The 27,398-nt window shown below is 38.0% G+C and overlaps 5 protein-coding genes across 7 annotated transcripts; 2 read left to right on the top strand and 3 right to left on the bottom strand.

Annotated features, from left to right (window-relative positions):
- Positions 1-12: 12 nt before the first annotated feature.
- Positions 13-7,923, top strand: LOC121761849 (SAC3 family protein A-like). The gene is made up of 14 exons (XM_042157537.1): positions 13-309; positions 412-472; positions 598-1,689; positions 2,410-2,859; positions 3,868-3,969; positions 4,412-4,509; positions 4,596-4,755; positions 5,140-5,628; positions 5,722-5,862; positions 6,066-6,125; positions 6,347-6,477; positions 6,858-6,991; positions 7,084-7,313; positions 7,435-7,923. The coding sequence occupies exons 2-14, from the start codon at positions 428-430 to the stop codon at positions 7,534-7,536; spliced, it is 3,234 nt and encodes a 1,077-aa protein (XP_042013471.1). The 5' UTR covers positions 13-309; positions 412-427; the 3' UTR covers positions 7,537-7,923.
- Positions 7,924-10,015: 2,092 nt separating this feature from the next.
- LOC121761662 (putative late blight resistance protein homolog R1A-10) lies at positions 10,016-12,326 on the bottom strand. Its single transcript, XM_042157299.1, has 2 exons — positions 10,453-12,326; positions 10,016-10,346 (listed from the first exon to the last, which is right to left on the bottom strand). Exons 1-2 carry the CDS (start codon positions 12,324-12,326, stop codon positions 10,160-10,162), a joined length of 2,061 nt encoding a protein of 686 aa, XP_042013233.1. The 3' UTR covers positions 10,016-10,159.
- A 597-nt stretch (positions 12,327-12,923) lies between these two features.
- LOC121761661 (putative pentatricopeptide repeat-containing protein At5g59900) lies at positions 12,924-17,850 on the bottom strand. Of its 3 annotated transcripts, none has more exons than XM_042157297.1 (4): positions 15,392-17,850; positions 14,761-15,311; positions 14,527-14,614; positions 12,924-13,060 (listed from the first exon to the last, which is right to left on the bottom strand). In XM_042157297.1, exon 1 carries the CDS (start codon positions 17,671-17,673, stop codon positions 15,484-15,486), a length of 2,190 nt encoding a protein of 729 aa, XP_042013231.1. In that variant the 5' UTR covers positions 17,674-17,850; the 3' UTR covers positions 12,924-13,060; positions 14,527-14,614; positions 14,761-15,311; positions 15,392-15,483. The 3 variants fall into 3 exon arrangements, with proteins under 3 accessions (XP_042013231.1, XP_042013232.1, XP_042013230.1); XM_042157298.1 differs by lacking the exon at positions 12,924-13,060 and having other exon boundaries at positions 13,676-14,614; positions 14,761-14,893; positions 15,147-15,311; XM_042157296.1 differs by lacking the exon at positions 12,924-13,060 and having other exon boundaries at positions 13,676-14,614.
- A 163-nt stretch (positions 17,851-18,013) lies between these two features.
- LOC121760245 lies at positions 18,014-20,317 on the top strand. Its single transcript, XM_042155891.1, has 5 exons — positions 18,014-18,143; positions 18,479-18,589; positions 18,689-18,811; positions 19,676-19,778; positions 19,874-20,317. Exons 2-5 carry the CDS (start codon positions 18,495-18,497, stop codon positions 20,102-20,104), a joined length of 552 nt encoding a protein of 183 aa, XP_042011825.1. The 5' UTR covers positions 18,014-18,143; positions 18,479-18,494; the 3' UTR covers positions 20,105-20,317.
- Positions 20,318-23,429: 3,112 nt separating this feature from the next.
- LOC121762942 (ABC transporter G family member 1-like) lies at positions 23,430-26,141 on the bottom strand. The gene has a single exon (XM_042158972.1). It carries the CDS (start codon positions 25,915-25,917, stop codon positions 23,764-23,766), a length of 2,154 nt encoding a protein of 717 aa, XP_042014906.1. The 5' UTR covers positions 25,918-26,141; the 3' UTR covers positions 23,430-23,763.
- Positions 26,142-27,398: the final 1,257 nt, after the last annotated feature.

Genomic DNA, 27,398 nt, shown 5'->3' with positions numbered 1-27,398 from the left:
CACCCCCACCCGCCCACCCCACCCCACCCCACCCTACCTCCGCCAGCTTGATTTTCTCGCAATCGCAGATTTGCAGATCAATTGTTGCTCGACATAATCTCGATTCGCTAATTTCCAATTCGTTAATCATAGCTCTGATTCATCAAGTCAACAAATTATCAAATTCCATTCGCGCCCCCATATACTTTTTTTCACCTCTTTCAAAAAAAAAGTTATTCTCGTTGGTCCGTTCGATCTCTGTGTTCCAGCTCGAGGAGAAAGGCGTATCTTTATTGCGGTGTCGGCTGGAAAAGCAATTGAGCTTTTGAGGTTCGTGCTGGGCTTGGATATTAGGGTTTCGTGTATTATGCGTTTCGTTTTTGGGGGAAAATTATGAGCGCGTGTTTGATGATGTTTGCCTTTTGTGTTTAGGATTTTGAATGTGGCGATGATGAACCAAGGAGAAAACGAAGAAGCTGTTGCCCCTGTTGAGGTAATTACTCTTCGCCTAATGCATATTTCAATCAATTTAAGAGATTATACTCATGAATGGATAATAAGATTTTCTTTTCTTGGGGTTCATTTGAATGATTGATTTGTGTACCTTTCAATGGTCAGGCAAATCAAACGACTGAGCAGCCGCCAGCTCAGACATCTTATTTTCCTCCTAACGGTGATGTGGCATCATGGACTACACAAGGGGAGAGTCATAACTTGAGGGAGAATGGAACTGTCTCTAGTTCTGGCTACAATCATGATCAGCTGCCGGATACGTCTGCGGGGAATGTTCAAGACGGTGTGAATGCGGCGTCTACTGTCTCGGTGTCAAGTTCAGGGTCTACAAATGTGGCACAAGGGTATAATGGTTATGCTGCCTATCCGAATACTGACCCCTATGGATATAACAGCACGGGTTATGCGGCTTACTACAATCAGTATCAGCAACAGCCTGGTCAGTATCCGCAGCAACCCAATCAGTATTCGCAGCAACCCAATCAGCCCAATCAATATCCACAGCAACCCAACCAACCGAATCAGTTTCCTCAGCAACCCAACCAACCGAATCAGTATCCGCAGCAACCCAATCAGTATCAGCAGCAACCCAATCAACCTAATCAGTATCAGCAGCAGCCCGATCAGTATCAACAGCAATCGAGTCAGTATCAACCACAAACCAATCAGTATCAGCAGCAGCCTAATCAGTCTTATCCCCATCATGTAGGAGCATACCAAAACACAGGTGCTCCTTATCAGCCTATTCCTTCATTTCAAAATACGGGGTCTTATGCTGGACCTGCAAGTTACTCAAGCACTTATTACAATCCTGGTGATTATCAGACGTCTGGAAGTTACACGAGTGCCACATATGGTACACAGACCAACTTGTGGCAGGGAGGGCAATATGCGCCATATAGTTCTCATCAGTATCCGAGCTATAGTCAGGACTCCAATTCAGCTTATAGTTCTTCCGTTGCAAATGTCCAATATCAGCAGCAGTATAAACAGTGGCAGGATTATTACAATCAAGCTCAAACGGAGGTCAGCTGTGCTCCTGGGACAGAGAATATACCAGTCTCTGTTGCATCTAGTGTTTCTAGTTCTGCTCCTACTGGAAACATTGAATATACAACTTCAAACAACTCCATACCTGCAGCTTACACCCCTTCGTGGAGACCAGAATCTACTTCATCTGAATTAGCTCCTGTGCAGGTTTGGTTGTCTCAATTGCTTGTTATTATATTGTCAGGAAAAAGCATTAAAGGTTAAAGAACTCAAAATGCATTGACACCATTATCAATTCTCTTCTTTATCTAAATTTCTTGATATATGTTGCGCATTTAAGTTTATAATTAAAAACATAATGCAAGTATCTTCGTCAAAAAGATTGAGGCCTGGTTAAGCTGCGGCATCTTCCACGATGTAGGAGGTCCACTTTGCACAACTATACACCACTGTTTGATATTAATGCTATAAGGTCGTGTAATATTTATGACCATGGATAGAAAATAAGTGCAGTTGACTTCTTCTTCGTATATTTATCTAGGAACAGTTTGCTAGTTGAATGATATCTTAAGGTTTTTATGCATTAGAAACTGTGAATGAAATCATAGGTGTAAGCAATAATCAGTGTGCTATTGCTAAATGGTAGGCTCTTTTTTATTTCATTCATGTAATAGATGGGGCATGTTTCCATTTTCCATCAATTGGTAAGTAGTTCTTCTTCCCTCGTAACTGAAGATGTGAAATTATGCAAAACAATTATTAGTTTGTTCAGTCATTTTTATGATTATTGGCCCTTCTACATGAAGGCCACTTTGATGTTTTCCCCTTGATTGAGTACATTTATGATATGTTGGTAAACCTTTCCAAAATACCTTCCAATTAGAGTAGGCGTCAGAATCTGAGCTCATATTGTGGTTTTGTTGTCAGCCCGTGGCAGTTAGTGAAACTACACCTGATGGTTACTGGAAACATGCGACTCCTGCTTTTCAGAATGACCCATCAAACATTTTACAGCCACATGCTCAAAAGCCACCAGAAGTAATCTCTGCATATGAAAATTTCCAAAATCAACAAAACTCTACATATGCTCAAGCTTCTACATCACTATATCCAGCTCCATACCAGGTTTCTCAGGGTCATCACGCATCCTTCCAAACTCTCCCTCCACCTCCCGAGCCTTTAGATTCACGGAAGACAGGGAAAATGCAAATTCCAACCAATCCAAGAATTGCTCCAAACCTTTCCACGACTGTATCAAAGCCCAACAAAGATAACCTAACAACTAATACAATTGTAAAACCAGCCTATATCAGTGTTGCAATGCAGCAGCCAAATGAAAAAGCTGTGTCACAAGAGGAAGCTGATCCCGCACTCAAGGTTAGACTATTTACTATGTTTCATATCTTAATCTTGTTCGGTTGTTCTCAATTTCAGTTACCATTGCCCTTTTACTTATTTATCACATTCAGAAATCGAACTTTACGTGCCATAACAAGTGTGTTGAGTTTATTGGATGAAAAAAGTGGAAAAGTTTAACCCTCTTACTTTCAATTAACATTGTGTTTATGGCGGCAAGGACTAATTTGGAAGAATGTGAGTCAAAAACATTGGCTAATGTGGAGGCCATAAAGGAAATATTTGAAGCATTTTGGCTAAAATGAGTGAAATTTTATTACTTACAGAATGTTATTGTTTTAAGATATAAGGATCAGGCAAAGCTAGGTGGGATCGAACTTTTTCGTAATTAGGTCTGTTGGCATTGGTTACATTGTGGTAATAACCAATCTGTTGTTACTTTAATTGAATGAGTTTGAGAGCCCAATCTTGTTAACGTGGAGTTCGAACTCAGATTGGTCTCTGCACATGGAATTTGTTCTTTCCTTGAATGTATTATGCCTCTTGCCCTGATCTAATTTTATTTGATTACGTAATTTATGATGCATATGCTTAGCTAATACTCCCTCCGTCCAGGAAGTGTTATAATTTACTTTATTCTCTCTTTTATTTTACTTTCTCCACTTTAACAATTTATTACTCCATAATTTTCCCATAACACGTGCGTAAAAGAAATGTGTCACCTAGGCTGGGACAGAGGGAGTAATTTACTTTTGTTTGCTTCAGTTCATGGCTGTCCTGAGGGGCATGCCTTTTTTATGTATTTCAAAATTAAGTTATGATTCACATTATACACGAGCAGTGAGAATCTGCCTTTGTTTCTTTGGCAATGGTTGTGTTTTAATTAATTTCGTAACCTGTCTACCGTCTATACTGAATAAATGCCCATTGAATTCTGCATATATAGTATGTCATCGCACTTGTAATTGATTGAATAAAGAATGCTTGCTAGATTAATTTGTACTGTATCTATTATGTTTCCTTTTGCAGCCTGCTGTATTTCCGAAGTCATTACGTGGTTATGTTGAGAGGGCTTTAGCTCGTTGCACGAATGATAAGCAAAAGGCAGCTTGCCAAGCTGTCATGAAGGAGGTATGTCGATTATGACTAGATCTTAGTACTTTGCAACAATGAAATGGAACTGGACAAATAAATATGATACTTAGTATGTAACCTAATGATGTTTGGTCTGTTTGTTTAATGTTTCTGCTTGGAAATCTGATGACAAAGTTTTAAGCTCATTTGGCCCCCACTCCCAATCTTTTCAAACAGGTCCTTTTTTCTATGGGTTCTACTTTCATTTTCTTATCATGAGTTTAGCAAATGAAAGTAGATTGAGATTGTGCCTGGTACTTCATAAATTACCTTTAATGTGAGTTGTGGCTAGACGATTGTAATAGTTAAATTTCTACCTGTCGCTCAGCTCTGGCTGTATTTGGTAGTTGCCTTCAATTGCTTAAATATATCATGTTTTATTAGAACACTATGAGTTCATCCTTCAGTGTTGATAATTTGCTATCATTTTTTCATCTAGGTTATAACAAAAGCAACAGCTGAAGGTACACTTTACACAAGAGATTGGGACATTGAGCCTCTTTTCCCCATTCCGAATACCGATGCAGTTGACAAGTAGTATGTTTCTTTTCATCCCATGCAACAAAAATAATTGCTGTGAGATTGAGTAACATCTCTCTCTCTCTCTCATTGCGTTTCTGCAGTGAAACTGAGTTTCCAGCACTGACTTCTGCAATACAAAGAAAGAGTCCCACTCGGCGTGTCAAAAGCAGATGGGAGCCCATTCAAGAGGAAAAAGTGGCTGATAAAACTTCTAATATGTCTTTCGGAACTCGAAAATATGGTGCTTGGAACAACAAGCAGGTACTTGTGAGAAATTAGTCGCGCTCATCTTTTGTTTCAATTCACAAATTGCAGGTGTTGTTGGATTGCAGATCACATATAGCCATGATAATTTTAACTCATACCTTTGCCAGGGTGCAACTTCTTAGAATTTCTAGCTTATAAATGTTAATTAAGTTATTGGAAAATATTACTTGATTTATTATGCAATGACTAGAAGGGTGTATATAATTTATAGAGGATATGTGTGGGTGAGATTAAGAGAAGTGTTATAAATGCCAGCTTTATTTAATACTTCTTTATAGATGATCTATAGGCTCGTGTGCCCAAAATCATGAGTGCTATATCTCAAACTGGTTCTTTTTTATATTTGAGTGACCAACCGTGTTCATATGCACGTTGCAGTTTTCAGGTGGAAAAATAGAGAATAAGGTGGGTTTGGGCACAAAATTTTCTTTTACAGATCAAAAAATTATCAGTAGGAATGCTACTAGACCTACAAAGAGACAGCGTCTTGGTGAGGAAATAAACACAGCTGATGGCGGTGAAACTTCTAGTGATAGCGATAAGGAACAGAGTCTGACGAAGTACTACTCTGCTGCTATTATGCTTGTTGACACACCAGAGGAAAAGAGAAAACGTGAAAACCGTTCGAAACGTTTTGACAGAGGACATGGAACCCGGGCAGAAAAAGTGAAGTTAAGAACAAAAGATCATGGTGCTGGTAATTTGCATGCTAGGCGGGCTAGTGCTTTGATTCTTAGCAAAACTTTTGACGAAAGTGGGAGTGAGGCTGTTGAAGATATTGATTGGGATGCCCTCACTGTTAAGGGAACCTGTCAGGAGATTGAGAAACGCTACCTACGCCTTACTTCTGCACCTGATCCAGCAACGGTAAACTTCTCAGCTTCTTTGTACTGTTTGAAAAGGGAATCATTGTGATTATTGTCATGGAAGTTTATGCTCTTTCGTTAATGCTAATTGCAGGTGAGGCCTGAAGAGGTGTTAGTAAAAGCTTTAGAAATGGTTCAAAGTTCCCAAAAGAATTACCTCTATAGATGTGATCAGTTAAAATCAATACGGCAAGATCTTACTGTGCAACATATACGTAATGAGCTTACAGTAAAGGTATTTAAATTTTTTCTGCTCTTATCTCATCATTCATTACATGCTGCTTGTTCCCATAGTTGTTGATTAAATTTGGTCATGTACTGATAATCCTGCTGAGTAGTTTATGGTCATTGTTTCCAGTTAAAAACTTGATGTGATTATATGAGCTTCTATCTTGGTTTAAACTGCCAGCTAATATCATATCTGACATTTCATTTTAGGTATATGAAACTCATGCTCGGCTGGCCATAGAAGCTGGGGACTTGCCAGAGTACAATCAGGTTAGCTCTTCCAGCTTTACGGTTTCTTGCATACCTGTATTTTTATGCTGGTTGTTCTTTTTCTTTTGGCCAGTTGTATTAGCTAGTCTTCTCGTAGTCCTGGCGAGGACGTGTATCAAAAATTAGTACATAGGTAGAATAGCTGTCATATAAATGAACTGTATTACTATTGTAAACCATGTTTATAACCTTCTACTGCTCTTGCCTTTTTGCATGTGCAGTGCCAATCGCAATTGAAAACTCTTTATGCAGAAGGGATTTCGGGATGCCATATGGAATTTGCAGCATACAATTTATTATGTGTTATATTACACTCAAAGAATAACAGGGATCTTGTGTCAGCAATGTCCAGGTTTGCTACCATGGCCTGGGCTTATATTGTCTGTTGTAATATTGTTGCGAAGCCATGAGCCGAGAAAGAAGCAAATCAATGAGAAAGACTATAATTATATTCTTAAGGTGTCATTATTTATTAGCAGAAACATTGAATAGTCTAATTTAGAGTTGATTATCTGGTCTCACCTGCCTGAGGCTCACTCAACGATAAATTTATTCCCTCAGAATCTGTATGATGACTTGTTTTCATTACGCAGTTGAAGTTTTGTAGCTGCTGAAATGCTTCTTTCGGTTCCAAGAATATATAGATTGTCTATATACATAAGCTGTATCCTGCTATTGTATGGTACATGTCGATTTATGGTTTCCCCTTTTGCTAATATTTTCATTTGACAGATTACCACTTGATGCCAAAAAGGATATGGCAGTAAAACATGCTCTCGCAGTTCGCAGTGCTGTGACATCAGGGAATTACGTGAAGTTTTTTAAACTCTACAAGACGGCACCAAATCTTGGCACCCTCCTTATGGGTTAGTCATTGTTGAAATTATAAGGGGGTTATTATAATTAAGAAACAATCAGTCCTTTCCCCCAATATATCTGACAACGTTTCTCAATGCAGATCTTTATGTTGAAAAAATGCGATATGCTGCTGTGAAGTGCATATCTCGTTCATACCGTCCTACGGTCCCTGTGTCGTATATTTCCCAGATTCTAGGCTTCTCAAGTGCAACACCTACAAGCGAAGCAGGTGATGAGAATGAAGGAGTGGAGGAGTGCATTGAATGGCTTAAAGCTCATGGCGCTTGCCTTATTTCAGATGGCTCTGAGGAAACATTACTCGACACAAAGGTAATTCCTCTCCCCCTTTCATGTGCAGATATGCTCGTTAATCTGTTGCTTGGCTGGATTCAGACGATTCATTCGTTCTTTTTGGGGTGTCTTGTTGGTTAATGTTTCTTTGCTTGTGTAGACTTCCGTGTCGAGTCTCTACATGCCAGAGCCTGAAGATGCCGTCTCTCATGGTGATGCAAACCTTGCGCTTAATGATTTTTTCACTCGGAGTTCAGCATAGGACTTTGTTTGGAGTGCCGGACGTGACCTAGTAACTGATAGGAGTGTTGGATCATGGGACGACAGGCTCCGGGAACGACTGCCTCAGCCACGTGCTCAGATCGAATGACTGTGCCGGGTAAGATGACGCCACGAGAAACTGCAACGGTATGATTCAGGAACTCACCTTTTGATGGAGAAGGATTGTGTAGGCCATTGACATGGATTGAATTGAAGTAGAACTCATCATTCTTTTGATTACAACACTTGAGATATAAAAAAAGTAGCTAAAGCTACGTTGTTGTATCGTTAACTGTATGTTCATCACACATAATTTCTTGTATTTTGAGTATTGCCACAAAATATTTTATGATGAAACTATTGTTTCAGGATTTTTAATATTTCAATATACGAATGTGTATGGCTGCATATTACAATTTGTATCTTGTGTGACCAGAGATAAATTATTACAACTATGAAATGATAAAATAGTTACGTGTAATATGACCAAAATGACATAAAATGTGTTTTCTTATTATACTATTTTATTTATGGAAAAAGATAAACATACATAAATTAACGTACATAATGACCTTAATTTTTTAATCAGACTGAATCGGTTTTATTATTATTTGTATTATTTACTTACTAAATTACCCCTAATTATTTTTACATCTTAAAAAAATTAATTTAAATATTTAAATATCAATCCAACTAAATCTCCATACATATGATCGATCATATCTAATACTCATATTTCATCTTATATACATTTGCTCATAATACTTCCCTCCACATCAAATTTTTTATAAATTTTCTTTTTCACCTTTCTTCTCAGACTTATCATAGTACCATTTTTTTATAATGTTCAAACTTTTTGCACCCTGATATATTGTAATTAAGTCTTACTATTATCTTAAGTAATTTTTTTTCAATTTTAATTTTTTAATGAATTCAGAAAGTCTAATTTGTTCTAAATCTTCAAATCAAAATGACAAAGGCAATTCATCAAATACTTTCGTACCTACAGATGATATACATAGTGCCCCTAAATTATTGTCAACACTCGAAACTAAATCTTTTTCCTACAAAAAATAAGGATGCATTTTGCATAAAACCCAATAAAACTGAAAAAAAAAATTAAATACCTAGACTTTGGGCAAGTTTCGAACTCGTGCCTCTCCTCCTTAATATGGTAACACATGACTTTTTCATATGAATGAGTTGGAGATAGATCCAGCTCCGGCGATGGTGATAGGAAAGGGTCAGTTTATCATTTTCTCAACTTCGATTTATCTTGTAATTAATTGTTTATTGAATTAATGTTTGCCCGCGTTGAATCAATGTTTACAATATGCAATCGATTAAGTACTTGTTTGGTAGATAAAATAAGGCCATGTTAGACCATCAAAGCTCATCTCGGCCTGCTGAGGCCCAAAGCTAATTAGTTCAAAAGGGTGGATTATTTAACAGTCCAACCTAACCTTATCTTAAAGTCCATTTTAATTATTTATCTTGTGCTAATTTCACATGTCTAGCATGAAATTGTGAGATCAGCCTTGGTTCTGTTGCATTTTATATAATCTTAACTTAATAATTTAGATCAAGTTTAATTCAATTTCTAAATTAATAGTGGTATAGTATTTCATTTGATTTTTATATTTAGGAAAGGAGTTGCTATTGAAGCTGATGTAATGGAGGAAGAAGCTTTTGAGCCATACATTGTTTTTGTTCAAGGTGCCGCGGCCGTGGCCGCGGAACTGATGTTCGATGAGGAAGTGGTCGAAGCACTTGGCTTGCCCATATCGGAAGATTGATTTTGTCGTACGATCCTCGTTCAACAACCGAAGCTATGTTGCTAAATTGTGTTTGATCAGTTTGAAGTATAGAAATAGAATTCCATGCTGAGAGGCAAGGTTTCGTGATGTTGTCATTTGCGAGTAGTAATGCCATTTTAGCAGCTGAACCACATTTTGTTACTATTTTTTCTTTAATTTGGTTTGGATTTTTTCTTTAATTTGGTTTGGATGGTTTTTATTTTTTCTTTAATTTGGTTTTGATGGTTTTTATTACGATGTTATAACCTTGATTTAATTTAATTATAATTAATAATTTTCAATTGTATATTGTCGTAACTAAACAGTGCACTCATTTTTTGATCTATAGTATTAATATAGACGTTCATCGCTTTATTATTTTTTCGTTGAAACTCTCAAAACCCTACCTTTTAAATTGACAATAGCCTCTCTATAATTCCAAATCCCTCTACCAAAATTTCAAAATTATGAAATAGAATTATTAATATACCATATAAGAAAGAGAGTGATATCTCATATTCTTATTATATTATACTGCCATTCACTTCCGGGATTAATTGGAATATTAACTCCATAAATATATCCCAATGATTATTCAAATCCTACTATGATTAAAATTTGATAACTTTTGAATTTTTAGATACAAAACTTATAAGTAACTTTTGATTGGGAATTAACTCCATAAATATGCTAAGATGAATTTTTAAATCTTACTATAACTAAAAATTGATAACCAGTTAAGTTTATGGTGGGTGTTTTTAGGTTTTTTTTATAAAGGAGGATCAACGATTCTTTTACTACTTGACTAAGTACAAGTTAAAAATAACCCTACGAACTCACATGCTCCTTGACGTTGGCGCTCACCTCTGTATCCTCATGATCATACATATATTCGTCATCATTCTCTTCCTCATTCTCCTCATGATCATCCGTATATTCATCATCACTCTCTTCCTCATTCTCCTCATCAACATCCGTATATTCACCATAAATGCTCTGGTGTACAGCTCCGTGCCTGAAATTGGATACATAAATATTTGGAAGTTATATCAACCTTAAACACTTATTACTATTATATATTAAGACTAAGACATGATTTGATTTGCAATTGGAGGACTAACCTTATACATTTGAAAGTTGTCGGTTTCTCATAAAAAGTAGAAGAGGTAGTAACATGAAGCCTACCAGTATAGCCTGGTTGTAATTGGGTGGCCCAAGTCAAAGCCAAAGGATTGCAGTCCTCTAATTCAATCTCTGCGATACCGTGGTTAAAGAGATAAGGTATGCGGATAGTTTCAAGTTTATAGCAATGTTTCATGCTTAGGTTTTTAAGCTCGGGGAAGCTTTTGTATCTTGATTCCCATTGCACCAAATCACTTTCTTCAATTAGAAGAAACTTAAGACACGGAAAATGATAATCATCTATATTCCAATGTGAACCCTGAAAGGCGTAGGATCGCAATTTGAGAGCTCCAAGATATGGCAAAGAAGCAATGTCATTCATGTATTCCCATGGAAAACCCATACCACTCAAATGTAGCTTTTTCATATTAACTGGCAGCTTCAATGACCTTAGAGTCACTAGGAAAACATCACCATTCTTGATGACTGGATTTGTGATACTTAGTTTTAGAGTCTCTAAGCTTTCAAGTGTTGAAATGCAATCAAAGCAATTCAAAAGATCATTGTGATCCTCATAAGGCTTGAACTCAATCTGTATTCCTAATTTCTTTATTTTAGGAAGTCTTTGGGAGAGTTTGAAGATAGTACAAATACTAGCATTCACCCCTAGCAGAGTTGAGAGCTTTTTCAACGAAACAACATGAGATGGAGCTACAAGGCTTTTTCCCAATATCTCGATATGCTCTAACTCTTTCATGTCCCACACCTGTATTGGTACATATGATGGAGCTCCACGGCATCTTATTATCATATGTGGATGGATAATCAAAACTCGAAGGTTGAAAAGTTTAGATATGGTGGAAGGGACTTCTCCATTGCAAGTTAAAGCAAGGAACTTCAGTTGGACTAGGGTCAGAATTTCTATTGGAAAAGTATAAAAACGTTGTGTAAGAGCATCTATTTCCCTTAGCAACCTAAAACCAACATCTATATGGATTGGATATTGGTGGTAAGGACCATAGAAAAGGAGAGAACGTGCAAAGGATGCACAGTTCAATCTCAACAAGTCACAAAAGTCTTTAATGCCAAATAAAACATTATTTTCGAGACATAAGCCACGCTGACCTTTTAGAACTTCTTCTTCGGCATCAGTTAACTTATTTAAGACGTGATAAAACTTGTTCTTACTAGCTTCTTCTCTACACACGTGCCGCCATGAAGAATGAAGCCAGCAAGTTTTAAACTCCGTAACTTGACTCTCTGGAAGAGATTTATCAGTGCTCTTCAAGATGCGTAAAACAAGGCTGTAGTGGTAAGCTAGCTCTTTCAGATATATACATCCCGGTTCATACCAGGAAAGCAACCCCTCAGCCTTGAGCATAATGATGATCTTGGAAAGGGGAGTGTGGTAATCTCGAGGGAAAACTCCCATAAACAAAAATATGATTTTTAGGTTTTGAGGTAAGTAGTCGTAACTCGGAAAAAGTACCTTTGATATTTGATTATATGCATCCTTGAAGGCTGAATTTCTTCTTTCTGCTACTTCATTCCAGTAGGTTGGGTCTCTATTATGCTCAGATATCGAAATGATGCTAGCAACAGTGACAATCATGAGAGGGAGACCTTCACAATGCTTGGCAATTTTGGCGGCAACTTTGTGAAGTTGAGGAGGACAAATCGCATCACCAAACACCTTATGGCATAGTAGTTCCATGCTTTCTTCTTCATTCAAAAACCGCACCTTATCCCAAGGATGAATATAAGCATTCATCAATTTTGGATGTCGGCCGGTAGACAAGACAAATACATTCATTTCTGATGTATTCGAAGAACCAGTACATTGTATTCTCTGCTTTTTTGTCCCAGACATCATCCAACACAATGAGGCAATTCTTGCCACGCAATCTTGCTCTCAAACTGAAGTCTATTTCTTCATCTCCTTGAGTAATTCCACACAGTTGAGCAAGAATGCCTTGCAAAATTTGACTGATCGGCTGAGGTACTCGGCCTACAGTCACCCACGCGCGACACTCACACTTGCTCTGAATGTCTGGATCTTGATAAATTTTCATAGCAAGAGTTGTCTTCCCAACGCCTGCCATTCCAATAAGCCCATGGAAACGAATCCGGTTATGAATTTCTATCATGAGATCGGTTTCGAGTAGTTGGAATTGGTCGGATAATCCAATCATCTTAGAATTGGTTCCAAGGAAACCAATTGACGAGGAAATAGGTTGGTCTTGAGGTATATTCTTCACTAGGTAGATGTAGTCTTTCTTCATATCTTCGAGCTCCTGGATAAATGAATGAACTTCGTTTTGAAGACTCTGCAGATCAACGGGGACTCTCTCTGGAAGAGTTTCGAGTTGAGAAGGAATTTGTTGAATGAGAAGAGACTCCAATGAGTCTTCAAATTTCCGAATTGCCTCTTTGATTTTTCCATCCAAAGCATTCACATTCTTCCTGTTACGGCTTGGCTTCGTCCTGTCCAATCTTTCCAGAATATTTTGCCAAGGCCACAACTTGTTGGCCATGACTTGTATGATTTCTCGAGAGCGACCGACAAGGCTAAAACAAGAACAATTGAGAATATTGAATATTGTATTCCTGAGAGAAAGAAAAGCACCATAAGCAGTCATTTCTTCGATATGAAAATTGGTGGTGGAAAGAATATATGAGACTGATCAACTTGCAAATTTCAATGGGGAGCTTAAATTATGTAAGAATATGATATACTCCAGTAGAAGTGATATAATGTTGAAATTGAGTAGTGGTGGAGAATGTGGCTGTGGACATGCATTATCCTTGAAACTTATCTAATGAAATTCTCCAATAATCTGCTTACGTGGCACACGATTCTTTTATTACCTGCATCACCATTTTACTTTTGGGCTTTTCCTTAGTTGCATTATTATTAGTGTACAATATATATACATATAGTATATAAAATAAAATAAATCATGCTAAACGTGTTTTGAACGAGAGCGATGCTCACTTAAGGAGCTCATATAAGACATGTAACGTATCATTTCTCGTACATATTGAAAATGATATGCATACCTTAAGTGAGCTCCTTATGTGAGCACCTATGCGGCACGGATACGGATACGCGTATCAGTATCCGAAGGATACGGATACGCGGATACGGCTCTTTCCCAAACAACCCGATACGCGGATACGTTTTAACTATTTTTTTAATAAATAATAATAGTGCATAATAAATTACAAAATAGATATTCTAATGTTATTATACAAATAAAAATAATAAAATTACAAAATATTAAAAGCTAAAGTCAATTTCTTTTATGGTCGATTACACCACATCGATTTTTTGGTTATACTTATCCATATTACCAATAATATTGATCAAAATATTTATTTATAGTTACAAAATTAGACAAAGTTAATGGAGTAATAAATTGGCCCAAAAAATGAGCCCCAAATATACTCCTTTTCCATCGTGACTACTTCTTGCCCAATTCATTCTCCCATTTCCAATTTTCTTCAATCCCTAGTTGAGGCAATAGCGGCGCCTCCCCTTTCTTCTTCTTCTTCTTCTTCTTCTTCTTCATATCCGATTAACTGTCAATTTTGTTCCCAAATCGGATTGAAGTTCGTAAATTGAAAGTTGCGAAGTTCTTCGACAGAGATGGACGTTGATTTCGAAGAGGAGAACCTCAGATCTTTGCAGATAGAGGAGGATGAAGGCCCAATACGGCCCAGCTCGCGGATACGCCGAAGGATACGTATCGAATCTGAGGTTTCCCGGCCCAATACGGCCCAGCTCGCGGATACGCCCAGGATACGTATCGACGGTGTATCCGTTGCGTATCGGTATCGGATACGTATCCGATACGTGATACGGCAACAGGGTGGCGTATCGGTGTTATATAGGTGAGCACCACCGCTACTTTTAGCATTGTTTGTTTTGTTTTATATAGTACTACTATTTAGTTTGATTCCAAAAAATATTATTGAAATTTTCAATTTCACAAATGCATAAAAATCAAAGTTCATTTGCTCGTTTTCTCTATAACTTCAAAAAAAATAACGATGTTCAGTTAGAAGAAAACCAATCCGTCCGAGATGTAGCAATTTTGTGGCCTGTGGGCACAACCAAAAGACGAAGCTTAGAACAGATGAGAGATTAAACTCCAGAATCTGCATAAGATCAAGAAATAGAGTTGAAAACTCGAGGAAAGAAAAGCAGGGGCTAATTTTCAATAAAATGTTCAATATGTACATCTAATAGAATTATAGACATACATGCAGAAAAATTAAACTTAATAGTATGACATTATTTTTACCTTATGCTGGAGAAGATGCATCTCAAGAATCTAGCTTCCTGTCACATCAATGCTTTATATGTAAAATCTTCCTCCAGCTGCAGTGATGTACCGGCGTTTCACCATAGTATATCCAAGCGGCACTCTTGCAAGGCTGCAAAGATCGAAACCACTCTTCGTTAAAACAGCAATAGAAAGGCATATTTTGAGCCAATATCACGTTCCTTGAGAAATCAGTTTCCTCATCGATTTCCAGGGAGAATTTCTAATCAACCGCATACAGATACTTTGATCAATACTTGCACAAAAGTAGTTCACACATGAAGCATATAATAAGAATGCTCTACTAATGCCTTCCCATGCTTGGCCATATAAGGAAGAGAGCATAAACTACTTTGTCTCCGTACTCTATCATAGGCCATATTGCATAGCTAGTGCAGCGACATCTGCAGGTTTTTGGCGGCACTTCACTTCATTTGGAGCTCTTGATCACTCTCCTTGTGTCCACTGAGCTCAGCAGGGCAGAACAAACCATTGAAAGTCGGTTGACGCCAATAACAATATATTCAGCACTGCAAGAAATACATTAAACAAGTAAACATATTGAAAACACAGCTATCTGAGCTAGATTAGAAGATGAGATGAAACTGACATTTGCAGTGTGAAAACCACAGGTAGTAGTAACGTTACGACACAATGGAATCAAGCATGCTCCTATTTAGAGTCCTAGTGTGCTAGAGGTATTTAATCTGTTATTATTCCCCTATTTTTCATTTCAACGAATAGATGCTGCGCTCTGTCAACATTTCGAAGCGTTTGGCACTCACGGAGCAGGACCCGGTAGAATACCAAATCATGGCAGATCGTCTTCCGATTCATTTCATTTATAAGCATGTCAGCTATATCCGTGCGTCTAATCTTGAGAAATCCATCAATTAGGCATGTGTATGTAACAACAGAAGGTGAGGCACCCTCCCTCGTCATCTCCTGGAACAGATTCCATGCCTTCGTCATATCTCCATTCCGACAAAATGCAGCTATCATTGAGGTATACACATAGTTATCGAGATCTATGCCCTCAGAGTTCATTTCTCTGAATAACTTATATGCCTCTCCCACTCTTCCTGCATAGCCTAACACATTAATCAGAATGGTTAATGTGATCACATCAGGACAAATCCCAACCTTCAACATTCTTGTATACAACACTAAGGCCTTCCCCGGGCTCGCCTGCTTAGCAAGGCCGTCAATGAGGATGCTATAAATTACATCGTTAGGGGGTTGGTTGGATTTAAGCATTACAGGAATAACCTCTAATGCCTTCCTCAACTTGTGCTCTTTGCACAGCCTGTTAACAACTGCAGAATAGGTAAACACATTAGGAGAAACGCCCAGGATTGTCATTTTATCGATCAATTCCAAGGCTTGCTCGACCTGCCCTTTACTGCAGTATTCGTGTACAATACGATTGAACAAGTAAGGGCGGGGCAAGAAACCAGCTTCTACCATGATATCAAGAAAGTTCAAGGCCTTATTGCAGGAACCGATTTTACAAAAACCTACGATCATACTCTCATAGCTGAAATAATCAGGAGCCAAATTATTATCCATCATATCCTCTATAAGTCTATTTGCAGATTCCATATCACCCTGCTCAGAAAATCCAGCAATCAAAATGTTGTAAGCACGAGTGTCATATTCACATCCAGATGCCCCTATCTTCTTGAACAAATTCAGAGCAATCTCCATGAAGCCATTCCTCGAGAGTCCTTTTAAAACCGAGCTATAGGTGATAATGGGGGGTTTAATATTACATCTCTCCATTTCCTCGAGCAAGCTAAGACCTATCTCTACATTTCCGTATCTGCAGAAACCCTCAATCAGGATACTATAGCTATATACATTTCCTGCAATTCCAGAACTCTTCATTTCACGAAAAACCTGCATAGCCTTATCTAGTTCACCTATTTTCACAAACCCATGAATAACTACAGTATAGCAGTAACAGTCACATGGATGACCGTTACATTTCAACCCTCGGATATAGCACCAAGCAACCTCAAGAGCACCAACTCTACACAGCCCAAGAACGAATGTACCATATGTTACAACAGAAGGACTAATTCCGACTATCTCCATTTCCTTCATAAAGCTACTCGCTTTTTCAATATATACTCCATCCGTTCCACGAGGCATTCTGCAGTAAAAACTCATCACGACTTCATAGGTCTGTACATCAGGAAATGGTCCACAACTCTTCATTTCCCTGAACAAAGTCCTCACAGATTCCCTCTCATTGGCTTCCCCTAAGTGTTTCAGCAATAAATTGAACGATTGGATGCTAGGCCGAATGCCAAGCTTCCTAGCCTGTGCCACCGCAGCCAACGCATTCTCAAACAACAGATTCAAAGCAAAAAACTTCACAAGCACATTTAAAACAAAATTCAATCCTTCTTCATCACTATCACAACACAATAAAGCATGCGACACACCAAACAAATTGAGCTCAGCCTTTTGACAATAATACACAATCTTCCTAAGCAATGCATAAACCTCCGTTTCCATCTCAGCACGCGCATATATATGCATCAACATATTAAAAGCTGAGAACGATTGATCAAAGCCATACTTCTCCACAGTCGCAGAAAAGCAAACATCTCTCGCAATCCTCACATTCAATGTCTTGAGAACTCTAGCAACAGCAAAATACAGGCCAGTGCTTCGACACTCACCAGATTTCACCGCTAAAACATTAATTTCACTCTCTGAGCTGCTGGAATAATCACAGTCTTCCACAGCAGAGACGCGGCTGTAAAAATTGCGGAAGATGTTGCTGTAGTTTACAGCTGTGCAACTTCTACGGAATTTCAATGTACCGCAAACTCCAAACTTCAGAAACAAAGGAGAATTTCTGACGAAAAAGCAACCACCCATAAAAATAAAAATTAAAAATAATAATCCAATAACTACGCCTGCTGGCCAGCAGTGAGTCGTCTAATGCCTCCGGTAAAGTGTCTGACGTGGCGGCGGCCGCCATCCACGGCGGCGAATGGTGCTATGAAGTGAAAATAATTTGCAGAGAATTAGAGAGATGGAAGTGATGGAAACTGAAACACAACAAAGGAAACATCATTTGATGGGCTAACGAAAATGGGCCGAATACTAATAAGCATGAAAATGGGTCATTTTATACTGAAGACGGGCTTGAGTTGGGCCGGGCCCAACTATGAAAAAACAATGGAATTTTTGGAAGCAGGTCGATTGAGAACTTGAACTTTTGGGGATTTCACGTTCATTTCCAAATTAAATCGATTCAGGAAATCCTAGTACCGCCGCCGCCGCCGTGGTGTCAGTGCCGCCGTCCACTGCTGCCATTTCAGTTTCTACCGCTACCGTTTTAGACAGTAAGTTCTGATTTTGGTGATATGAGTGATAAATGTGTGATGGTAGTGTTGGAATGATCGATCAATTGGTTGTTATAGCCAAATTAAGCTGCAGTTTTGTTTATCTTCATCACACAGGAAAAGAGACGTATTGGTCGTATAGCTGATTTTTTTAAGAAATTGATATGCTAAACTAGTGCACACAGATTTAATTTTTGTTGCTCTTTTTATTTTGAATTTGCTTTGTTTATGTGTTTTGGTTGAATTCAAGGCCTTGATTTTTTACTTAGGTCGCCATTTTGCTCCTCTTTTACCGTTTTTATACAACACAATTCTAATCAATTTGTTATTGACAGATTGAAGTCGGAAACAATGTCGTTTATGAAAGGAGATTTGTTGTCAAAAACTCGTAAACTCGTTAAAGGGTTTGCTAAAACGGAGCCTGTTTGGCTTAGGTCCATGGAAAAGTAAGTTTTCTCTTGTGGTGTGTTTGTTTGTTCTCTTTGCATATGGTTGAAAATTTTCAAATATGTGATACATTTTGCCTTATAATTTTGTGACTTTAGGGCGCCACCTGCTACGTTTCCTCGCGCACAGAACAAGCTTAGGCAAATAACCCTCCCCGAGGATACTTACGTGAACAAGTTCTACCAGAAGCATCCGGATTCGAAATTCGAAGATCCAATCAAGTAAATGGTTTAGTTGAGATTGGTTTGGACTAAGAAATATTTTGTTGGCATTGCTTGTGCAGCTTAGTAATTTGAGTTTGTGGGTTATGGTGAATTAAGTTAGGTTGATATTTCATTTTGCTGTTTATTAGGTTGATTTTTATGTGAACTAGCACCCATGTGGTTCGTTTACAAGTGTAGATTTGTGCACACACTAGTCAATGAATAGCTAAGTGAGACGTCTTGGATCTTATATGTCAAGAATGATTTAGAAAGGAGAGGTTGATAAGGTTGTTAATATTCCAAATGGAGTGACACTATTTTTATGAGAAAAAGTAAATTATAGGGATTTTGTGATTTTAGTGAAACATCTTTGACCGCCTGTTGAGTTTTATTAGCCAACTAGAAAGGTGGTCATTGAGATAGTTCCAGTTTTGTTAATGTAAGTAAATTTAGAATTTGTGTATGGATGAGAAAAAAATGTTATATTCCAGAGTGGAAACAGTGTTATGAAAGATAATGAGGATGTTTATTCAGCTTGCTAGGTTTTGACCTTTTTCTTATCTTCAAAAACTGATAGCTGAGAGCTAAGTGCATTGAGATTTTGCTCTTAGATGCCATATGAATAACAGCCTTACTCCTATAATGGCGTCGCTGCATAACACTTATTCAGCTTGCTACGTCTTTTATCTTTCTTAATGCTGCTTTTAAATTGTTTCATCAGATCTCTCCTCTCCAATAAGTCTTATTTAGGGGGGAAATTTTTTACAAGATTTTGAAAAATGTATAGAAATTGTAAACAAATCACCTTTCTTGTTCCAAGCTAGTATATTAAGTTTGCCCTTGTGTGGTTATTGATTATCCACATGCATTTTATTTCAACAGGGTTTCTAGCTTTGATCCTCCTGCAGCTCGTGAATTTGCTTGGAGAGTGCTTGAATTGAAGGAGCAGGGAGTTGATGAGATTGATGCCATGGCTGTTGCTGATGTACGTAAATTACTTCCCCTCTCAAAATGCTAGCCTAAATTATGATGTCTCATTTTATGTGGCAATTGAAAAGTTAATGTTTACTGTTGTGTTAGACCGAGTATCGGGCTGAAAGAAATGCCAGAAAGCAGGCCTACGCTCGGCTGAAGCAAATCTCAAAGCTTCAGGGAAAGAGACTGCCTCCAAACCCCTACCCAAGTGCTGTCAAGGAGATTCAAGCAGAAGAAAGAAAGCTTATCAAGGACCGGTTCTTCAATCCCCAGTCGCGCAAAATTGTGGAACGACTTAAAGAGGAGAGAGATGCAATGTTGATGGACAGAAGGTGAACCATTTCTGGGTTATGATGTTGCTGCCCATTCCAAAGCTAGCAGGAAGCATTTATTGAGTAAAATCTTGTTTCAGTTCATCCTTTCGCCTCGTTTCGGAAGGCCCAGAATTACTTAAAAGTTCTTTAATATGAAGATCATGCTACTATTATTGAACAAGTGGATTGTTTTGCTTCCATTTGCAATAAAAATTTGTTTTGGGTTTTCCTTGGATCTGTTGTCTAGTAACTGAGATTTTGTTTTTTTTTTTGTATTATTTCCTACTTATTTACTGCAAGTTTTTGGGAATTTATGATCTAAGAATTACCTCTACTATTATAATCAATCATTGAAGACGATGATGACACAACTAAGCGTTGGAGACGAACACCCTTACATAGACAACGGCCTATATGTCGAAGGATCATACATGAGAGAACATTGATGAACAACAAGCGTTTATTCATGGTGGCAAACACCCTTAATTCGACAACGAAACATACTATGTCGAAGGATCATCCATGAGAGAACATTGATGAGGTATTTATGCGTTTATTCATGGAGACGAACATCCTTAACTAGACAACGACACACATGTCGAAGAATCATTCTTGCTGTCTGCTCAAAAATATAGAGTAAATTATACGAGAAAAAAGGTTGTTTGGAAAGACATTGTTTGTGAAAATGTAGTTAGAATTATTGATGTTTCTATACAATAAGATCAATTAGTATCAACCACTCTAACCTTTTTGGTCTCCTGAGGCTTTTGTTTCTATTCAATTTTCTAACCAAATCGATCAATTTTGGTAAATCGGAAAATCTATGTCGTAACCAAAATTCACGCAAACATGAAAATATACTAATATTTTAATTATATTTTGATAGGAGGTATCTTGGACTATTATAAGAGAAAGTAATGAAGGAAGAAAATAGATGAAAAAGTGAAATTGGTTTCTTAAAATACAAGTTATGTTGGTGGAGTTAGACGTGAAATAGAAACCTAATTACGTAATTAAAGTATAGGTAAATAATCAGCAGCCTAACTAAGCTAAACACGAAAACCATTTAAAAGTGTATATTTTATTAGCATACAATATATTCACAGCTTCACCATTTGCTATGTCCCATGGTGTCCACTAATATTTATTGTAAAATACTAAGCATTTATCATTATTATTTGTAATACTATATGATTAACAAAGTTTAGAAAAAATAAATTTAATTTTTAAATATATATATCATATTTTTGGAATAAAGTTTTCCAAAACTATATGGTACCCCACCCCAGGTGATAATTTCAATATTTATTACTCTGTTAATTAATTAATACCGTAAAATATTTTAAAGTAAAGGCATATATGTTAAATACTAGTAGTATACTGTAGTCAAGTCTCATTGCTTTACATCATGAGTTACATATATATGTTGCCCCAAATTTGGTTAAATTAATTTTTTTTAAACAAAATTAATGCTATCACATAATTCAGAATTGGACTGTCGACATATGTTGGTATAAATGGTATGTATGATCTCATTTTATTATATATTTTTAATTGGTTGGAGAGAATGGTGCAACCTTATTAGTTGATAGTTATTTGACTTCGAAATCTGTTTTCTTCGAATAGAAATAGCAACAGCCAACCTGATTTTTGATAAACGGATACACAATACATACGTAGTTGAAATAAAATACAACATGATACATGAAATAGGAGAATCCTAATTTTCCTCTACAAAAAAAGCTCAGAAATTTTTCGAGCAAAATAATATTGTGTTGAAATATGGACTATGAAACCTGAAGGCAAGTGAATTAGTCCACAGCACTAGCCACTAGATTAAAGTTTAATGCTTTTGTCTAATATATTTGTTTGCTTCTTATTATATAAAAAATTGTGATATAGCGAGATCTCTAGTTTGACATCGCCTTTAAACGTAAATATACATTGTATTGAACTCTGATTAAATAAGTTGTGAGTCCATTCATGATTTATATCAGTGATTACTTCTGTTATTACTTCGGAACGCTTCATTGTAGAAGCAACAAAAACAAACGAAAGACTATATATGTGTATCAACCTAGGTAAATAATTCATGTGATTATTCGTGATTACTTCTATGGTTATTTCCTATCATATCTGCAAAACAAATATGCAGTACACATCTTTTCGTTTTCAGCCAATCTCGTTCGCTATAGAAAAGTAAGTTGGAACTCCACAAGCTAGTAGTATTATTTGTTCAACAAACATTCTATTTAGGGGATAATTTCTTGATCCTTTAGAGGATTGACAGTTTCAAATGTGATTCATTAGACAAAGCACTCCACGTTTTGGGAGTTGAGAAAATTGACATGAGCCAAGGTATAGATCATCCTTTCAACAGACAACATCCATGAATCAAATTCACACGTTAATTTTTCTTTGACAAATCGAACACTTTGATTCCTACAAGTTTAGAGGGATGGTGACATTAACCATATTCTCTATTAGTTAATTATTTTATCTTGAAAATATAAAATTATTAACAAGATATAAATTATACTCCACTTTTTAATATTGCATGAATGGTTAGATGTCATAAATTTGATATTTGCTGGATGAATTTAATGATATCACCATCACTATTGATTCACCTGTTACACTCGTCGTTTTGATTGATAGGACTCATAGGAGTATATAAAATCATTAAATTAAATTCATCCAGCAAATATCAAAATCTAGCACAAACATTGAACTTGACAGCGGTAGTCATAAATGTATAAATATTAGTAGTTAAATATAGTCAAACACACTATAAATTTTATGCAGCATATTATCAACTAGACTAAGATTTCTTTCCAAATCAATTTCTTTTTAAATTAAACTTTATGCAGTCTAGTTGTGACCCATTATTGTTCCACAAATCATTGTTTCATTATATTGGATAAATAATTGAATTCATCTTAATATTTTTTTAATTTTAAAATTTTAACTTATCAATTTTATCCAAAATCATTAGTAATTGTATCAATTATATTTCAAGTTTTTCAACCCATCAATTTTATCGAAACCTTCCATTTGTATCGGTTTAACATTCATTTTCTGGTAAATATTTTTTAAGAATAAACATAAATTACCTATATTATCGTATACAACTTATTTTTAAAAGAAAATTAATGTAGCTCGTCTTCCGCCTTCATTAATCATGTCACAATTCTACCATTTGCTTGAAATTTTGATACAGACTAAAACGATTGAGATACATTTGGTAAATTGTAAAACTGAAAGTATAATTGAATCAAAAGTTATAGACAAATTTTAGCGGATTAGATAAAATTAATAAAACCACTAAATGTCATTAATACCATAGGTTAAACATGAACTAAACAAAAACGATGCTCATAGATAGTTCCAACGTAAAATACACAGCATATCATTTATACAAATACTATACGTATACGTATATGTAAATGGTAATTAGACTCTCAATACATTTGTGAACTCTTTCACTACCTTAGAAATTAGAATCACCACAAATTTATCTTGTTTTTGTTTCTTTAACTCGCAAGCTAACGCTAATGAATAAATCCACAAATATAAGGAAAAAAAAAACAAAATACAAATTCAAATCCGGCCCTTTCAAATCAAACACATTTTTCAATTTTCCCGCCAAATCCTCAATCATCTCCACCACCTCCGCCATCATCACCTCCTCTTGTTCTTGCTCCCGATCAGCAGCGACACGAAGAAGAGCGATCTGAAGAGGAACCCCCACGCCACCGTCACCAGCAGGCAGCTCCACTTCCCGAGATCCTCCACGCTCTGCTGCCTCAGTATATCCGATCCCGTCGTTACGCACGTCCCGGCGCCGATCCTCACCCCCAGCGTCCCGCTCATGCTGTCCAGCAGCTTCACCTTCATCTCCTCCGGCACAGCCGCCAGCGGCGTCCCGTCGAAGATCTGCGCCCCCCTCACGAAGCACTTCGCCGCGTCGGCAAACTCATTCTGCAGCACCGCCTCGTACGGATACTTCACCAGCGAGATGTAATGAAACCAGATCCAGTACACCGGAATCCGATCTCGATTGATGAAGAATCCGCTGAATAGAAGGAAATAAGCCAAAATCGCCACCACAATCACGTACCCTAGCATCACGTGCGGCACCACGCCGGAGAGAAACGTCACAAACGAGCTCCCCGCCCAAAACGAAGCCAAAATTATCAAAAAATAAAATACAAAATCGCCGTCGAGCCCCACCGCCCAAAATGTGATCACGGCGAAGGCGAGGGAGAGAAACACCAGCGGCGGAATCGACACGAGCGAGTGCGATAAAACATACGAAGATCGGCGGTAAGCATTGTACGCCGTCTCTCTCATGAATATGTAGCGCTCTTGTAGAAAAACCGGCAGCGCGTCGGCGCAAGTGTAGAACGTCGTCGACATCGCGAATGCGAAGAACCCTAGGCGCTCCTGGACGCCTTTCGGGGAGTTGTCGAGGCGCCAGAACATGGTGGCGAGGATGAATCCGGTCACCACCACCGCGGCGAGGCGAACGCCGAAGAGCTCCGGCATCCGCCGCGAGTTCATGAAGGATCGCTTTGACAGAACGGCTAATTCGATCCACATAGGGTTCGCGAACGTCGGCACCATTGAGGATCCGGCGGTGGCGCTGGCGGTGGCGCCGGAGACTAGCTTTCCTCGAGAAATACTAGCGCTGATCGCCTCCTTCAGCGATAAATTCGGTGAATTTTGGATCGATTGATGGTGATGTTGAGAATCGAAGGTTTGCCATGATTTGTTGAATTCAACGAGGCTTTTCGTTCCGCCGTCGGATCCTTCTAATTCTCTGATGAAATCAAGCGCGAATTCAGTCCGATTCTCGTTTTCCGGTATCGATTGGCCGAAATCGGAGAAGAAAATCGGCAGATTTTCCGGCGAGCCGTTGAAGACGGTTTTCCCGCGCGAAAGGAAGATCATTCGATCGAGCAATCCCATGATCCTCGAGCTAGGTTGATGAATCGACATGATCACGATGCTTCCGCTCCTCGCGATCCGCTGCAGAACCTTCACCACCATGAACGCGCTCGTTGAATCGAGCCCTGACGTCGGCTCGTCGAGAAAAAGCACGATCGGGTCGTGGATGATGTCGGTTCCGATCGACACGCGCCGCCTCTCCCCGCCGGAGACGCCGCGGTGGCCCTCGTCTCCGATGACGGTCCTCGCGGCTCTCCGGAGCCCGAGCTGGTCGATCAGCGCCTCGACGCGGAGCTTCTTCTTCGACTTGGAGAGCGTCCGCGGCAGACGGAACTCTGCCGCGAACGTTAGGGTTTCCTCCACCGTGAGCATCGGGAACAATAAATCGTCTTGCATCACGTAAGCCGAGATAACTTTCGACATTTTCGACTCGAGCGCCTCGCCGTTGAGCGTGACCGAGCCTCGCAAGCTCCCCTTCGCCATCCGGTTCGCCAGCGCATCGATCAAAGTTGACTTTCCGGAACCCGACGCACCCATGACCGCCATGATTTCTCCATCACGCGCCTCGCCGGAGATGTCATCGAGTACAATTTTGGTATCCGCGGCGGCGCGTGGGGATTTCACGCTGTACGTGAGGTGGCTGAAGGCGAGGACGAAGGGGATCGTCCGTGGCTCCTCAGTGGTCATCTCGAGCACGTGGTGAACCGGGGTCTTGTCGACGGCGGCTTCCTTCCGCGCATCACCGACGCATTGCAGGAGCTGGCCGAGTGTGGTGGAGGCGCGTGCGGTGGCGCGTGGGGATGTGTCAATTTCCATCTCGGCTTCTCTTCTGTTGTAGAAGGGGAGAGTGTCGCGGATTGGGGAGAGAGATACGACTCTTGACATTGTTGGTGGCGCATGCACTGTGTGTGTGTGAAAAAAACGGCGGCGGTGATTGCTTGATTGGTGGAGGAGGAAATGCCGGTGGTTAGAAGTAGTTGAAGAGATGGAGGGGTTTAGTGTGGTGATTTAATAGAGGAGAATGTAACAAAATCAAATCGAAAACGGAAAGAAGGTAGAAATGAGGAAATGTGGTTTGTCTAAGAAAGTAAAAGTGGTGGCCAACCTTATAAATGACCTTGGTAGATATTTGTTCTTTGCTATAAGTAAAGTGGTGCTTATAAATACTATCTATTACTCACTTGTCCCATAAAAATATTTGTATTTTTCATTTAGTTTGAGCAATTTTATTTATAGAAAGTGATTCCAACTCATTACTCATCTACATAAATTTATTTACGACTTATATTACTATAGCTTACCATTATAACTATTTAAACACTAATAATAATATGAGCTCACTATTCACTAACACTATTTTTAACTAATAGTACCATTTTTCTTTTCTCTCACTTTACAAGTTGTGCATTAATTTTCATATTATTTCAGACGGACATGTATTTATTGGACAGAATGAGTACTATACAGTATTATAAGGTGTTGTTCGGTTTGCAAGATAAAATCCATGATTATCCATCTATGATTGAGTTGTGGGGTTGAATCTCATGAACCAAACACACTACAAATTTAATCTCATATACAATTTTGTAAACCGAACACCCCTAAGGGTATGATAAATGATTACTGGTTTTTCACGAAGTTAAAACTTGATTGCTAATGTCATAAACAAAATCGATTTTCTCCTAAATATGATAAATGATTACTGGTTTTTTACGAAGTTAAAACTTGATTGCTAATGTCATAAACAAAATCGATTCTCTCCTAAATGGAATTTAAAGTTGCACCTCAGATTATGTGGAATGACCTCTCATAAATTTTACAGAAATTCCAAATCATGGGAAAATTGTTACAATGCCTAACAATATAATATTAGCAACCAAGTTTTAAGCTTCCAAAAAATACCAAATTTTTCGTGGTTTTAATAACCAATAACCCCTTAATAAAGGAGAATGGTGTAATTGGGGGTGAACATTCGGATTTCGGTTTGATTTTTCACACACCGAATTCGAAAAACTGAAACTAGTTCAAACTTGAAACCAAACTGAAACCGAATACCGACTTTAAAAACCGAACTAAACCAAAAAACGGAAATTATACCCCATGAAATTTTCGAAAAATTTAAAACCAAAAAAATACATATATTAATTTTTATATATATATATATATACATAGAGATATTATACTACTCCATCCCACAAAGATTGTCCCATTTTTCCATTTCCGTCTGTTCCACAAAATTTGTCTTATTTCACTTTTTATAATTTTTTTATAGTGGACCCTATATTCCACTAACTCATTCATACTCATATTTTATTATAAAACTAATAATATATAAAAGTAGGACTCACATTCCACTAACTTTTTCA

This window comes from Salvia splendens, chromosome 13 (assembly GCF_004379255.2).
Source record: "Salvia splendens isolate huo1 chromosome 13, SspV2, whole genome shotgun sequence".
Taxonomy (NCBI): Eukaryota; Viridiplantae; Streptophyta; class Magnoliopsida; order Lamiales; family Lamiaceae; genus Salvia; species Salvia splendens.
This window is presented reverse-complemented; position numbering and strand designations above follow the sequence as displayed.

Bases quoted from the DNA above. Each gene is read 5' to 3' on its own strand.
- LOC121762942 (XM_042158972.1), bottom strand. From the start codon at position 25,917: ATGTCAAGAGTCGTATCTCTCTCCCCAATCCGCGACACTCTCCCCTTC.
- LOC121760245 (XM_042155891.1), top strand. From the start codon at position 18,495: ATGTCGTTTATGAAAGGAGATTTGTTGTCAAAAACTCGTAAACTCGTT. The intron at 18,590-18,688 runs GTAAGTTTTCTC...TTGTGACTTTAG, and splicing joins TGGCTTAGGTCCATGGAAAA to GGCGCCACCTGCTACGTTTC. The intron at 19,779-19,873 runs GTACGTAAATTA...CTGTTGTGTTAG, and splicing joins ATGCCATGGCTGTTGCTGAT to ACCGAGTATCGGGCTGAAAG.
- LOC121761661 (XM_042157297.1), bottom strand. From the start codon at position 17,673: ATGGGTGGTTGCTTTTTCGTCAGAAATTCTCCTTTGTTTCTGAAGTTT.
- LOC121761849 (XM_042157537.1), top strand. From the start codon at position 428: ATGATGAACCAAGGAGAAAACGAAGAAGCTGTTGCCCCTGTTGAG. The intron at 4,510-4,595 runs GTATGTTTCTTT...GCGTTTCTGCAG, and splicing joins ACCGATGCAGTTGACAAGTA to TGAAACTGAGTTTCCAGCAC. The intron at 5,629-5,721 runs GTAAACTTCTCA...TGCTAATTGCAG, and splicing joins CTGCACCTGATCCAGCAACG to GTGAGGCCTGAAGAGGTGTT.
- LOC121761662 (XM_042157299.1), bottom strand. From the start codon at position 12,326: ATGATGTCTGGGACAAAAAAGCAGAGAATACAATGTACTGGTTCTTCG. The intron at 10,347-10,452 runs GTTAGTCCTCCA...ATCCAATTTCAG, and splicing joins ACAACTTTCAAATGTATAAG to GCACGGAGCTGTACACCAGA.